This window comes from Protobothrops mucrosquamatus, unplaced genomic scaffold, assembly GCF_001527695.2.
Source record: "Protobothrops mucrosquamatus isolate PMUCROS unplaced genomic scaffold, P.Mucros_1.0 scaffold967, whole genome shotgun sequence".
Taxonomy (NCBI): Eukaryota; Metazoa; Chordata; class Lepidosauria; order Squamata; family Viperidae; genus Protobothrops; species Protobothrops mucrosquamatus.
In genome coordinates, this window is record NW_015387210.1 from 116,444 (window position 1) to 132,771 (window position 16,328).

General features: G+C 36.2%; 1 protein-coding gene across 1 annotated transcript in view; it reads left to right on the forward strand.

The window, feature by feature from the left end:
- LOC107290772 (store-operated calcium entry regulator STIMATE) overlaps window positions 1-12,692 on the forward strand; it is a 39,442-nt gene extending 26,750 nt beyond the window's left edge. Inside the window, exons 5-9 of the mRNA XM_029284812.1 lie at window positions 1,552-1,664; window positions 3,026-3,103; window positions 4,322-4,471; window positions 6,993-7,490; window positions 12,300-12,692. Of these exons, the coding sequence (XP_029140645.1) occupies window positions 1,552-1,664; window positions 3,026-3,103; window positions 4,322-4,471; window positions 6,993-7,109 (458 nt within the window). The 3' untranslated portion in view covers window positions 7,110-7,490; window positions 12,300-12,692. The remainder of the gene's footprint in view (window positions 1-1,551; window positions 1,665-3,025; window positions 3,104-4,321; window positions 4,472-6,992; window positions 7,491-12,299) is intronic.
- The last annotated feature ends 3,636 nt before the right edge of the window (window positions 12,693-16,328 follow it).

Here is a 16,328-nt window from a genome sequence, read left to right on the forward strand (position 1 = left end):
TGATGTACTTTATCAAATGCCTTACTGAAGTCCAAGTAAATTATATCCACAGCATTCCTCTCATCCACTAATTTTGTCACTTGGTCAAAGAATGCAATAAGATTTGTCTGGCATGATCTATTTTTGACAAACCCATGTTGGCTTTTAGTAATGACTTTGTTTGCCTCTAGGTGTTCGTTGATTCGTTGTTTGATTATCCATAACCATTTCCAGATACATGATTTTTCTAGAACTAAATGAAATAACATCTATTTAACAAATTAGAGTACACTTTTAATTTTATTATTTATTATTTATTAAGTCACTTTTTATTATTATTTCACTGTACTGAAGTCCAATTAATTGGATCCCATATTATAGGCAAATGGTGTGTTCGAGAGTCACTTTGTGTTAGTTGGTTGAGAATAGTATTTAAGATTTGATCTTCAATTCAGTTCAGTCTGGGATTGGTAAAAACGTAACAGTTCAAGTCCTAACCAAGAACCTAAGAGTTATTAAAGAAGCATCTGAGTATATAGGCAGTTCTGAGTAGGGTGGTTTGTTTTTTTTTGCAAAGTCAGGATATTCAGGCCCAATAAATTCAAAATTTCCATGTATCTAGGCAACCCTTTAGGTATTGCTCAAAGGGCTCTTATTACTATTGGCACAACCATTGATTTTTTCCCTCCATAGTTGCTCAACTTCAATTTGCAAATCACAATATTTTGGTTTTTTTTCTAGCTATTTCTCTTCAATTTGTGCATCACCTGGTATTGCAGATTATTATTATTGTTGTTGTTGTTGTTGTTGTTATTATTACTACTACTACTACTACTACTACTACTACTACTACATTGTATTCATATTGTCCTTTAATTCCTGTTAACTACCCAGATTTGAATGGCTGAGATTTATAGCCAACCAAATTCAAATAAACAAGGGATTCTAGATGGAAAAATAGTATTTCTACCTTTGTGCTGTTCAGATTTAATTTCTGCACTCATGAAACAAATTTATACAACATTGTTCATATCCATGCACACAAACAAAGCAGATTAAGTAGTCTTGCTTAAGACATGTATAAGTGGAAAGTAAACCTGGATTTTTCAAGTATGTCTTTAAATGATTTGCAGTGACTTCGCAAACCTTTTTTTTAGTCCCAATTGTTTAACAATGAAAGCAACAATGTAATTCCTGTTCATACTTACTCATCTGAAATGAAGAAAGCTTGTAGTTAGTAAGGAGGGAGATCTAACAAAGGAATTTGAATTCTAGAACTCAAATTCTAGGACCCAGAATTCTGAAATACTGTGTATGGTTATTTCAGATTATAACTGATAACTCATAGGATTCTTGTGAGCTGTCCAAAGCCACTTAGGTGAGAAGGGTGGCTATGCAAATTAAATCAATAAATAAAATTCTAGTATAAAGATGATTACTCATATCTAAAGTTTATCTGCTTTATGATGACCAACACATTGATTGTTGTGCAAAATTTTGTGATGTATGTCAACACAGTTGTCGGCTTGTTTAGCAGATACCTGTATTAACCGTTTGTGTTTTCCTTTGCAGGGGACCCATTGCAATGCCGTGCTTGGGTAGGCCAGTGTGCATTGTACATAATTATCATGATGTTTGAGAAAACGATCATAATTATAGTGCTCCTAATACCTCAGTGGAAAGAGGTTTGAATCTTGAAGTTTTTTGTTTCTTTTTTTAAACTACACTCAATAATAAATGAATTAGCAGTGTGTGTGTGTGTGTGTGTGTGTGTGTGTGTGTGTGTGTATACACGCAAGCACTGTGTTCTCCAATTTGGTCCTCCAGCTCTCAATGCCATGTTCAGGGGATGGAAGATGTAATCCAACACAGTTGAAAAATATGCTGGAGAAGATTGCATTAATAAAAGTAAAAAAAATTATAACTAAGCCTTTGATTATCCTTAACAATCAGGTTAATGCCCTGATTTTACTGCATTACTAAAATATAGGTGTGTTTCTGTTCAGATCAGTAAAACGATGTTAAATTCAAGAAGGCAGATTCCAGCTGAAAGTTAGGGAAATTTGCTGAGTGAAGTCAGTAACCCAGGGGAGCAGTAATTTCCCATTGACATGAAACGTTCAGGCAGAGGCTAGACATTGCCCTGACTGGAACTGCATTTGTTGACAACTCTTATGCTTAAGTAGATTTCATTCTATGTGAACTCTAAATTATAACAATATATTTAGTGGATTATTTTTTTTACGTTCTCTACATTAGATGTTCTTCCATTTCTCACTTTTTTCTCCAGAAACATTTTCTGAATAAAATATATACATATACAAATTATCACTGTATAATAGCAATTTATATTTTTCATTTCTAGTAAACAATACAAATTATAAGACAAATGATAAAATATGTAGTTTATTTGACATAGTTTAGATGATGGTCTAAGTCAGGGGTGTCAAACTACCGGCACGTGGGGCGGTTGCATCATACGGAGGCCGCGCCCATCCTATCTCCAGCAATGGAAAAAAGTCATGATACGTCACGTGACGTGGCAAGTTTGACACCTGTGGTCTAAGTAAATAATCGCTTAAAACATGCCATAAATTAAAACAGAAGGAATAGAGATGAGTTACTTCTCTTTCCTTTTCAGATTAATATTTACTGAGCAAAACTTGCATGAAACTGGTAGGAAAGTTGATGCTATGATCTGGATAACTTTAACAGCTGAGACTATATTGTTCAAGGAATTAAAAATCAATAATGTGATTTTAACAACTGCTATTTACCGGATTAAAGCATGGTAATATTAATATTCACATTTTTGTACCAGCATTTAAATCATGTACATTCCTGTTTTAAAAGGAAGCAACCCCAATTTGTAATGTACCAAAGAACCCATTTTTAATTTTGTTGATTTAAAGTATTATTTTCTGCCCAATTTATTCTTCCCAATTGTCTCATTAACCTACTACTTCACATATAGCCAGTATAAGCTCACAACTTTGTTGTATATGTATGTAATTCTATGATATTAACATATTTTTCCTCTTTCCAGATAGCTTTGTTGAATCCTATAGAGAATCCTCAGTTGGAGTTGGCTATTGTGATGCTGATAGTCCCCTTCTTTGTAAATGTTGGTATAAATGACATCTTCTGAATATTTGATCTGTTTTGCAATATTTGGAGTCCAAATATATAGTGGCAACATCCAAGAGACCTATATGCTAGCCATATAAGCTGGACTTGTTTAATTCTTACAATACTAATTAATTCTGGTGTGTAGTTTGTGAACCTCATATTTAATGCATGCAGGGGTATTAGATTATTCCTGCATAAACAAACCAACTTTTAAAAATGTTAATTGTACTTTGTGTTTGTGATTTAAAAAAAATACAAAAGAAAATAATTGTAGTTACCTCCTTCATTTTACTTTCATGAATGGAAATAATTATTAGTTGATGCTAAATTAACTCACAAAATAAATATACAAATGAATGCAGCTTCATTAAAGAGAAACCCAACTTCAACATTTATAAACATAGCAGTAAAAAAAACAAAAGAAAAAGGAAATTAAATTAAAAGGGCTGAAGCAGCTAAAATCTCATCTATCATTAGCTGAATTGTTTACATTTTAAACATCTGGAAATAGAACTTTAGGATGCTTTCAGGATATTTTTATCTCTGCGGATCTAAAAAATAGGGACTAAATGAATCCTGCAAAGATGTTCAGTTGCTTGTTTGTTCTTTCATTGTGGTTATATCCTCCATGTGGCCAAGAATGATAGTTAAAGTCGAAAGAGAGATTCCTGATTTGTGGTTTTGCATCCTAGTTCAGGAGTATATATGCACATTCATGAAACAATAGCTACAATTTAAAAATGTTATCTGCAATACATTTATTTTTCATTCTAGAGATTTTTTATTGTGCCAATTGTTTTTTTAAATAGTTGCTTTGGCTTTTTGCCAAAGCAGGATTTTATATTTAAAGATTCTATAACACAATTTACAAATAGTTTTTTTTAAATGCATTTTGTTAGTCTTTGACTTCTTCAGTTCTTTCCAATATATAGATGCCACACTTTTATGGATATAAAAGAAAGACTTTTGTACCACTTGCAAATTAAAAGTTATTGAATAGCTATTGAATTCTTTTTATATTTTTTGTGTGTATGAACCTGACAAAAGGTCTACTGAACTTCAGTTTTAGGATTCCGTCTTTCTTAATGACCCATGTAATTGTGTATATTTAGATAGATATTTCTATACTGTAAATCCCTTGAATCTCGTGACTTAGTATGAAACTAAGTATGAAAGCTAAGGAAAGCTTAACACGACTTCTCCTTTTTAATAGGCATTAATGTTTTGGGTTGTTGATAACTTCCTTATGAAGAAAGGAAAGACAAAAGCTAAACTTGAAGAAAAAGAATCAAGTCAAGATTCAAGAAATGGGAGCAAAATCCGATACAGGAGAGCAGCATCACATGAGGAATCGGAGTCAGAGGCAAGTTCTGTTTAAAAAAAATAAAAAATATTCCCCTGTTTTCTGTTCATTTTGAGCATCAAGGCAACCATGGAAAATAAATAAAGAAGTAAAAATTTGAAAGCAGACTTCAGTTCACATTTAAAATCTGGCAAATGACGTGCAACTTGGGTCTTCTCCTTAAGGCAGGGGTGTCAAACTGCCAGCCCGCAGGCCGGTTGCATCATGCAAAGACTGCGCCCACCTCAGCTCCGGCAATGCGAAAAAGTCGCTATATGTCACAACACATCACGTGACACGGTGAGTTTGACACCTGTGCCTTAAGGTATAATGAGTAGCTACAGAATCTACCAATTACTGACAATTAGAATACCAGTAAGTATGCCTCCAACAGCAAGGGCATCTTCAGAAAGGCTGATCTAATGGGGAAGAGTAGCATTCAAATATCCAGGACCCAAAGTATTTCAGGGTTGAAATATTAACACCAGCATCTTAAATGTGTCCAATAAGTAATTGTCGACCTGTGCAACTTGTTCATAGATGGCATTATATAAACTCTGTACCTTACACTGAATAGTAGCTTACTGGTTACAGGAGTAATCATAGTTGGTTCACTAAACGTAACAATGCAGACATGCTCCTTGTAAGATCATCCAGTAACAACTGAGAACTTTCAGACTTTCGACTTCTCTTTCATTGAACTACAACAGCATTCAAAGCAGCATGCTACTCAGTTCCAGAGACTAAGTTCCTAGTAACAAATAGCAATTATGTTCATAGGGAATAGCTGCTTTTGATACATACCTTAACACAGTGCTTTTTTTGTAAAAAAAAAAAAAAAAAAAAAAAGGTGCCGGAACTCACACAAATCGTACAACCCACCTTGCCTACCCTACAAGGTTTACCTTTGTAGTTGAAAAAAAAAAACCTTCAATGTTTAGTGTATCTAAAAGACTAGGATTTTGTTCAAGGTAAGTTAATACTATTAATGTTACCATGCACTGTGTGGCTTTAAATTACAAGAAGGCATTTTATTAATCTTTTGGGATATTTACTATTGGCATACGCATTTACTTTAATGAGTGGAAATGTCAGCTTTCTATGTGGAATGAAATTGGCCCAATAAAACAAAATTTGGTTGCTTGTAAAAGATTGAATTATTTTTAAGAAGTTGTCAAACAAGGTGGAAAAATTTACATTTGGAGTTTAATATGGATATTGACTTGAAACAAATTAAAGTTGAAACTTGTCAGTGAACAGATTACTTTTAATTTACCTTTAAGTTAAACCCAATTTAATAAATAGATCTGATTAAACCTCATACTGAAGGTCTACCTTTACATCTGACCAATACATAATGAATATATATTATTATTAATAATAATACTTCCAAATCACAAGACATTGGCTTTATTCTTATTCTCCCCCTCTGCAGTTTGAATATAAAGTATAAAAGACTAAAAAGAGAGTTTCGTAGACCTCACAGCCTTTGAACTACCCAAGAAACTGAAACAGCAAAGTTTCGCTGTCGGGCAAGCTTCCGTGCCAGCTACCTTTCTTTCCTCTCACTTCGCCTCTTTTTAACCTCACACCCCATCTTCTGTAAGGGAAGGCAAAGGACTCACTCACCCTCTCGTGAAAGATGGCCTCCATGTTTATGTGTCTCCCACCGCCACCATCAGCTTCCACACCACATGGTCCAACCCAGCCAATCAAGCCACACTCTGGCTGTGGTGCTCCGGCTCCTCATGGCTCCTCCTAGAGGAGGCAGACAGCGCCAGAGGGGACCCCGCTCACACCGTACTGCCAGTGGGGCATTTTCAAAAACAAATGAGGATAGGAAGGGAAACAATAAGAAAACGCAACTCTGGAAAATCCATTGAAAAAAGGTGCCGGCACTCCGTTCCAGTGCGTTCTATGACAAAAAAAGCCCTGCCTTAACATATTCTAGTACAATGGTCCCCAATCTTTGCAACTTGGCAGCCTGGCTGGGGGAGGGAGAGGGGAACCAGTCATGTGAGTGGCAGGCCAGCTTGCATGCTCGCAGCTCGAATGGTAAGGTACCATTTCTTAATCAACTTTCCCAGAAACTAAATGTTTGAGACTGGATTGCAATCACCTAGAACTTCTGATCGTCCAAGGGTGTTTTCAATAGAAACCTATAACTTATCTTCCTGAATTAGGCAAAGATCACATCTTGCCCCAAATTCCCTTAGCATTATTTATCTGAACTGCTCAAGTTATAAAATCAGAGTCTTTGTGTCTCTCTGTCTTTCTGCACCATATTGATATTTCAACTTCTTAGTATATCCTAAGACACTTTTAGTAGAAAAAAATATTCACATATACTTATAAACTAAATTCCTTTAGTTACAGCCAATATGTTCAGAGAAAATAACCAGTTTAAATTATACTTTGAGAAATCATAAAAAGTAAAGTTAGAAGTTACTTTTAAGATCAAAATGTTTCTTGAGCTATCAGTTCACTCTTTAAAGATGTGAAATTTGGTGTAATTTTAACTACATGTCTTTTTGTTTTTTAGATTCTGATTTCAGCAGATGATGAAATGGAGGAATCTGATGTGGAAGAGGATCTTAGGAGACTGACTAATTTAAAGTCTGTTAAGAAAAAGAAGCATCGTTTTGGTCTGCCTGTATGACAGGCTCTGCGGTCAGGTTAATGAGGGATCTGTCCGCCTCAGTGGATTTTCACTTGGCCACAGGATGCTTGTTGCCTCAAGACTGTGAAACAAAGGGAACACAGACCATTGGAAACACTTACCAGTTCAGTTGCACTATGGAAAATATGCAAAACACTCTTCTCAACATTGTTCACAAATTCTTGTCACCACAGTGATTTGGATGGATGGGAACCTTCAGAACACAGGCAAAGAATGCCATCATTTCACTGTGGTTCCTCAGTGACACTCTGAAAGTAACAGGAGGTTTGACAACTTTGAAAACAGTATGTTTTATCACACAAAAAAAGATGTTTGCAGCATACCGCTGAAGCAGAATAGTTTTACAGCTACAGATGAATGGTACCTATGGAACTAATGGGCTGCAAAGGTTTTTTTTTCTTCTTTTCAGATCTATTCTAACCTCTTTCAACTTTTATATTTAAGTTATATTTTCATACTGGGATATTTAAGGATTCTCTTTGTCAAGAAATTATGCTATTACTTAGTGTGTGTGGCTTAAAAGGTCAGATGTGCAACAAAAATGGTTTTCCATTGTCTATATCATATAAAGAAGGATAGTGCAGGGACAAAGGGAAGTGGCAGCTGATTGCTTTCTAGAATGAGATGGCCTTGCTCTGAAGAGAACCTGAAGCCCCCTCGAACAAAGAACAATGAAGTGGCAGCAGTGATCATTTCTGAAACAGGGCTGTTGTTCTGTGTGTATGCTGAGCACTTTAGTGGAAAAGCAACAAATACAGGGTTTTCTTCTGTATATCAACTAAACACTTAAAGCTATTTGGATAATAATGGTTTCTTCAGTATTTGCAAATCCTTTGATCTCACAACAAAACTATCCCAAAGCTTCAGTAAACATTCCTTGTCTGGAAAAGCTAATGTGGTACAGATAAGAGCATTTTGCTTCTTGTCAGTACAGTTCAGCTGGCTGCTAGAGAGTCCATGAATTGCTATGGCTTATTCTCCATTTTTCTTTTCTTTTTCTTTTTGTTAAGTCTCATTTCAGATGGATAGGCCAGAATCAAAGCATAGCATAATGATTGTGGTGATTAATGTTAATGTCATTAGGGCTACCCTAAGGTTACTGGGAAGTGTCTCTGTTGATGAAATACTTGTATGCCTGTTGTTAATTGGGATGTATGATAGTCCGATTCATTACTACTTGCAGTGCCTGTTGGTTTGGTAGGGCAGAGGAAATAGTAGCCAATGGTAAGTAGAGCCAGCTAATTCTGGTTTTGGCCTCATCCTCGTCTCTTGTGATGGCGCTAAAAATATTCAGTAGTGGACAGCAGTGTAATTCCTTAATATTGACATAAAAAGATTAATAATCTTTTATGAGACAATGGGACATTGGTGTATTAATGTACTTGGTTCTCTGATGATTTCTCCAATCTGTTACTTTTTCCAACCATTCCACTGAGTATCTATTCCAGAAAAAGCTTAGGGATAGAGTGGTGCTGCCTATATACAGAGAGAAGGATAACTTAAGAGTGGTCATCTTGACATGTTTCCTTAGTTTTTAAATGCAGGTTAATGGCTTTTCCTCCGATGTGCTCTGCTCTGTTCTGCTTTGCTCTGTTCTAAAATGGGCAACAACAAGTAGACTGGCATATAGATCTTTACCTGTCTTGGCAGTAGAAGTATTTAAACTATGAGCCTTTAACATTAGATGAGTATGTATGCTACATTTTAGAAGCTCATACTTAAAACTATTTTTGGAAATTTGCTGTGTCTCTGGGAATGAGAGAAGCAGTGTTAAGCACAATGAACACAAATTGTAGATCTAGGGTCTTGAAATATTTGTAACTGCTGTCTTGTTAAGAATGGTCCCAGAGATTTCCTTTTAATTTTTGTAATGACTACTTTCCACTATGTCAGTTTTATCCTTCCACATATTTATTTTCTGTCCCAAATACACAAAAGCCCGAACCAAGGGCTTTAAAAAGTTGTCAAAACTTCTTTCTTTCCTTATTTACTGTATAATTATTTTTTTTAAAAAAAAAAATCAGACTAGTGCTGTGCCAAAACCTGCCTTACAGTTTCTTAAATATTTTTTTCCCGTCATATTGTCAGGGTATTTGAGAATTACTTCTCTTGATAGTGTTTTTGTTGGAGGTGGGAAAAGCAACTGCTGCTGTTTTCTGCGACACATTTTTCTATCATTCATAAGCTTCCCTGGCTACTTACCCTTCCCAATTTGAGAAAACAAAAGTGAGGCTGAAAATTGTTAGGAGATTGTTATATAGTTCAAGATGAGATGTTCAGATACTCGGCCACCACATCAAAAATAATGTAAGAACACTATACCGCATCTCTTAGAATCTCTCTGAAGAATTTGGAATAATTTTCTAAATTCTTGTTCAATTACCAACTGAAATAAAATTGCAGGATTTTTTTTCTGAATGATCGACATAAACACTGCCTGCCAAACCCTTAAATATCTAGTGTTCACATTGTAAGCATGCAGACTTTCACTGAAAAGCTTAAGTACTTGATATCTTCTTCCCTAATCCTATTCCCTCCAAAGACAAATCAACGTTTCCTCCACTTGCACCCCTGAACTCCAGAAATATTTCTCCTCAGTAACTGTTATAACAGGAACCTTTCAAGAAGAAAGGAACTGCTTCTGGTATAACAATCTAAACAAAATTATACTGTGCATGCTTCTACGATTAGTCTGGATTAAATTACACTTACTCTGCCCTGGCACTAGCATGTACTTGAAGACGCTATTTGCAGCCATTCTGATGAAGATAAGAGATAAGATAACCTTTATTGTCATTTTTTTACTGTGAGCACATTGATCCATATTAAAAATAAAATTCTGTTGCCTGCTCTCAAAAGAAAGTATATATGTACCCATACCCATACATAACACAGATAGGCTATATGCTATATATGTATACATATATACATACACGTACATATATACATTACGTATTAATCACTGTCCATTTTTAATACATAGCAGAAAGAGGTAACTTGAGAATTGACTGGTCAATAGGTTTTATATGCTTCCGTCTTTTCTCCCTGTCTCTTCTTTTCAAATTTATTAAATTTCTAGGTTGCCCAAGTCTTGAATGAATCTGGGCAGCTTTCCTATTTTTTAAATATATATATATACTAAAAAGATTTGTCAGGTGAGAGAAAGACAACACTCAAAGAAAGAAAACATAAATTTCTTCCCCATCATCCCTCATTTAGCCTGGGGGGTTGCTAAATCAAGGCCTGGGAACAGTTAAATGTTTAAGGACCTTCCTAAGGTTGGGGGGGGGACATACTACTCCCTATTGGGTATCTCAAAAAGAGTTTTTCTTTCTTCCCTCACCCTTGTAAGTTGCTTCCTGAACTCTACAAATCCAATGCCAAGATACTCATTGAGGAGCAAGATAGCTAATCTTTATAGGTAGTGGGGTGGGCAGGCCTGTCTGGGGGCAGATAACCAAGATACAGAAGTGCCTCAAGAGCCTTCAGGGGCCAGCTTCCATTGATTGTTTTCCATGCTCATTTCAATTAAATAGCAAAAGATGTCAGGAGAAAAAACAAACATATAATACATACAGAGAGAGAGAGAGACTATATTTTGAGCCTTAAGCATATTCATTGATAGGTGCGCAGATCTTTTCCAAAGCATTTTCTATAATTTTCTATGAATACTTTTGGAGAGAATAAGCTAAAGAGGATCCTAGTTTTCAAACAGGTCATTGGGCTTAGGAGGCAAAAGTGGATTCTGCTGTTTTGAGTGGGGTTTTCTCCTGTTTTTGACTGGTGGTAATTCTAAGATGAAGAAGAAAGTGTTGTCTTATTCTACAGTAGATTTCCAGTACATTCCTTTTTGGGTTTAGATTTATTTATTTATTTGAGTATAACACTAAAAAAAAGCTCCTATAAAGAGATAGGGGCAGTGCCCTTGATTAATATTGCTTCCTACCATACTGGTTTTATGTTTTTTGCTATATAATTCTAATACTATGAATCACTGTTTATCAACCATGATATTCTAAAGAGGTTTTGTTGTACCAATTCGTTAAGTAGATAGTAGCATAGTCCTCTAACTGTATGACAGAATGAAAACTCGGAAAAATGGATTTTTTTAAAGAGATAATGAAACAATGCCAAACACCTGTTATTTTCTGTTTGCCTTATGAATATTAATAGTGTGTGTCGAAATGCAAAAACTTTGTTCATTTTATCCAGTGACTTCTATTTTGTACAGACTGCTTTTAACAGTTGGGATAGGTGTGTCGCTGCCGAGGGAGGGTGGTGTTCTAAAACACCAAACCCAAAGCCTTAAATGTGTTTAAACAGTCCACCGTTAAACAGAGTTCACATTTACTGTTTTGTGTTGAATGGCATTGCCCAGCAGCCTGATCTGAAGCTCAAAAGAAGAAATAATATTCTTCTTAAGTTTGATTCTGTCAATGCTTTTTTTTTAAAAAAAAATAATGCTAATCTTTTTCTAACAAGTCTGAGATTCAGGTCTTTCTACACTTAGAAATTTGTAATCGAATGTTGAATTTGCTGGAGAAAAATGTAAGCCTTCCCATTTCCAAATGGCTAAGAAACAGAAATGAAAATGATCAAGATTAACATCCCTCATAAAATCAAGACTTTAGATATCTAACAGAATTGTTTTAGAAATCCTGCGGTCATTAATGCAGCCTTCATTTTTTTGATTTCAGTGTTTTAATGTCTCCCCAACTACCCTTAAGTAAAAAGTAAAACGTTCTGTACAAATGTTGCTGGTGAAACGTGCGCTAAGTTTCTCTTCAGGGAAAAGACCTCAAACTCGTTGAATTGTGAACCAAACTAAAACAATGCAAAATGTCCCAGAGCCATTCCTTCACAAGCAGATGCTTACTTAGGTTTCCTATTAAGCCTTGCTGGAAAAGAAGGGGGCAGGGCCAGATTGTGCAGCCTTACATTTTCTTTTTCCACAAGTTGGGTCTTTGTGCTTTTTGTGCATAGAAGATTGCAGATTGTAGCTTCTATATGTTAAAGGGTGATAATGGCGAGCACACAGATTCAGCCACATTGGATCATAGGAGACTTTCAATGCATCAAAACTGTTGATGTTCAGTAAATGATGGGGAAATTATGGTTTTAGATATATAAACATCTTGAATCGTTTCTTCTTTTTTTTTTAACTTAAAGGGGCATTCCAAATTGATGTGTCCATAAATGGGAAAACTTGGGAGAATGAAACTTGGAAGCCAAGAGATGTTCCCCACTGGAAGAAGGGGTCAGAACAGTGATTTTACCAGTTCTACTTTTCTCCAAGGCTGTCTCCTGTGTTGTCCCATGAAACAACTTTTTAGAAAGCACAAGGCAGAAGGAGTGAGAATAAGGACTGGATCCAGCCTTTGCTAATTAATACACAATGTAGTTTTGGGATTCAAAACAAAAATGAATGTTAGTCCTACAGCATTAAAAAGGAAACCATAAGGCCCACCAGATCATAATTTTACTGTTGGTATTTTATGAAAATGAAAATCATATGTGTTGTACCTAAGTAATGGTTTACAATAAAATCTGATTTGATACAAATCTGTCATTACATGCCTTTAACACATGACCTACATGTAATTTGGGATAGTTTTAACTGGTAGTAGAGATCAGAATCATAGAAACCTCTTGTTGGAGGGGACCATGCAAGCTCAACCCCTTCCTTAACACAGGATCAAATTAGAGCATGCCAGACTGATCAAGCCACCACTCCAATGAAGGGGGACCCATTATCATGCTGGAGATAGCTGATGGACCAATAATAGATCCCATCTCTCCCCTGTATATTCTGTTCCTTCCCTCCCCATCTTTGTTATGTACTGTATTTTGATTGTGATTTTAGAAGACTCATTTCTAATATTCAGATGGAACTGCCTTCCAGTCAGCTTAAATCCCTTGTTCTGTATCCTGCATCTTAGAATGATAACAAGTCTTCACTTTCTTCTGTATGATTTAATTTCAAGTGGTTGAAGAGTGTTATATTTCTTACCTCCACTCTCTTCACAAAAGTAAATGTCCCCAGCTGTTCCAGTCTCATTTTATTTTCTTCTTCTTAAAGTGTATTGCCCAGAAATGGACATTCAAGGTGGTATCTGAAGAAAGTAGAATATAGTAGAATAAATCACTTTCTTTCATTTGAAAAATATGGTTTTATTGATGCAAGCTTAAAGTGCATCTGCTTTTTTTTTGTAACCACATCACATATGTTCCATTTGCAATCAACAAATACGTTTTTTCTTCTTTTAAGAACTATTAACAAATTAGTATGCTTATCCTATAACTCAATTTTTACGATCCTGTAATGCCTTAATTTGGGATGGAGTTGGAGAGACTGGATGGAGCTGAGCATTTATTGGCCGGATGCCCTTCCTGACGCCATGCAGAGTTCACAGCAGATCTTTTTTCTTTGTGCCCTAGGAGAGAAACATCCGTTACCTAGGAATGAACTCTCAACCTTCCAAGTGGGAGGTGAGCATCTCCCTTATCTTCCCAGGACTTTCCCATTCCTTCCATTAGCCCACTAACTCTGTCAAATTTACCATTTTGTTTGAGCTTCATTGGAAAATTATTGGGTTTTTTTACCCTAAGAAGTTCATATCTTTGTGTCCCCTCTTGAAATGTCTTCATATTTTCCCCCATGGTTTGGGAACTCCTGTGCTATATGATACCTGTTTCTTGCAAAGAATCCATGCTCTGCTCAACAAGTCTGTTCTGTGAATAAGAGGAAGTTTAAATCTGAGGTCACCAATATGCTGTCTACAGATCCCTCCTGTACCATCTGCTATGCTTCATCTTCTTGTACTTTTGGAGTTGGGTGACTAATAAATTTGAAGAAATAAATGAATAATTCAAAGTAAATGAGAAGCTGGCATGTTACAAAGCAAGTGCCAACCTTTGCATCACTTTAATGTTTCCAGTAGTATTAAAAAATAAATAAATTGATGGCTGTATCTGAGCTGTTACTTAGATGAGAGTCAAAAATAATTTGAAAGGCTACTTATGGACTTGTGGGAGTAGCAGAGGTATCACCAATTTGCTTTCTGTAAAACAGCCTAAGAGTGTTTATACCTTTCGTGACAGCCAGCTGTTAATAGAGAACTTCCCCCACCCTGTTCCTCATGTCTCTGGCTAGGGAGTCAAATGACAGTGCACCCCAATTTAAATACTTCTGTCAGACATTGGGATGCAAGTGTCATGCGCCAGAGAAATCAGAAGATCCAGGCAGTTCAAATGGGTATAAAGATTTATTGCAAGTTTAATCTCTATACAAGATTCTGAACTACTAAAGTTCCAAGCAAATTAGTGGTAGATAAGAGTTAAAGGAATTCAAGGTGGGCTGGATTTAGACTTCTGGTGGGCACAAAGGGACTCATGACTGATGACATGTTTGGCCCCTTCCTCAGGTTCAGCCTGGTCATCTCCTACAACAAGTGTGTAATTATAGCATTTTCATGTTGATCTTGTGTGCATGTCATCATTTTAATGTCATTGCTGTATGTTACAAATGCCATTTACTCCCCCACAAAATCCAGTTTTTGAAAGAATTAGATATGTCTAGTTTAATGAAAAGAAGGACTAGGGTTGACATGATAGCAATGTTCCAATATCTCAGGGGCTGCCACAAAGAAGAGGGAGTCAAGCTATTCTCTAAAGCGCCTGAAGGCAGGACAAGAAGCAATGGGTGGAAACTAATCAAGGAGAGAAGCAACCTAGAACTATGAAGAAATTTCCTGACAGAACAATTAATCAGTGGAACAACCTACCTCCAGAATTGTGAATGCTCTAACACTGGAAATTTTAAAGAAGAGATTGGACAACCATTTGTCTGAAATGGTATAGGGTTTCCTGCCTTAGCAGGGGGTTGGACTAGAAGATCTCCAAGGTCCCTTCCAACTCTGTTATTTTATTCTATTCTATTCTATGGTCAAAATTATAAGTTTGCCCAATGGTCTAAATCTCTTTTAAGACTTGTGGACTTCAATTGCCAGAATTCCTCAACCAGCCATGCTGGGAATTCAAGTCTTAAAGTTGCCAAGTTTGGAGACCTCTGGCCTAAATTAAAAAGATTGTTTTCTGCATTCTTCCCATTCCCTTTAATACCAAAATAGGGGATACATGACTGGGAACTCATGGAGATTAATACCACTATGGTGATACTTGGGATCAGCATTCCCTAAGCGTTTTCTTGTGTATTTTATTTATAACCAGGGTTTAACACTTTCACTTGGACAGAAGTGGTGGCTGAATACAGAAATGTGCGTTTGTGTAGAAAAAGAATGTATGGAGGAAAGAGCTTACAAAACATAGAAGAAAAAGAAGACCCTCGTCTCCCTCTGAACTATTTTTGTCCTAGTATGATTTACTCATTTATAGTCCATCTTTGAAAAGGGGGGGAGTTGCAGTGGGAGTAATTAATCTTCATGATATAAGCAATAAAAGGAATAGCTTAAAATACATCAGCTTTAAAAACAATGAAGCAGAACCTAGATATCTGGGCACATAAAATGAAACTTAATTAAGAAAAAGTGTTGCATAATAAAAGTTTTGCAGAGGGATTCCAGAAACAGAAAAAGGAAGGGCTTGAAGGATTTTTCCTAAAAAGAACAGCCCCCAAGTTCTTAATTTAGACCAGTCAATAAGACAAATGGAAACAATCAGCTATGTTGGATTGCTTGAAACAGAGCAAGAGAGCTTATGCAATGTTTGTTATGTGATGTTGATTTCAGGGTTTTCTGCAGGCACTGGACAATCTTCTTTGGAATAACTAACCCCTATAGAGGACTTGAGAAAACAAGAAAAAGCACTCAGAGAAACCTTCCTTAAAATTACAAGAATACTGAGAATTTGGATTTTCTGTAGTCAAACTGGGGGGGAGGGGGGGACTAATGGCTGGGGAAAGATCCAGCCCACAGTCGCCACTTTGTGGGGTGTCTCAAGACTCTGTTCTCTCTTCTCTCCTTACATGAGGCTGCTGGATGAGGTGATCTGATGGTTTAAGGTGAGGTATTAATACGTTGATAATACCCAGCTTTATATTTCCACCCCAGGCTGCCTGGTGTTCTGTCCCTGTCCTGGAGCAACGGAGGTTGACACAGTTCAGGCAAAATAGACTGGCTTTGGGTATTTGAATCTTCTGGCAACAAGACTTTTTTTCATTGCTGTTGTGGATGGGGTGGC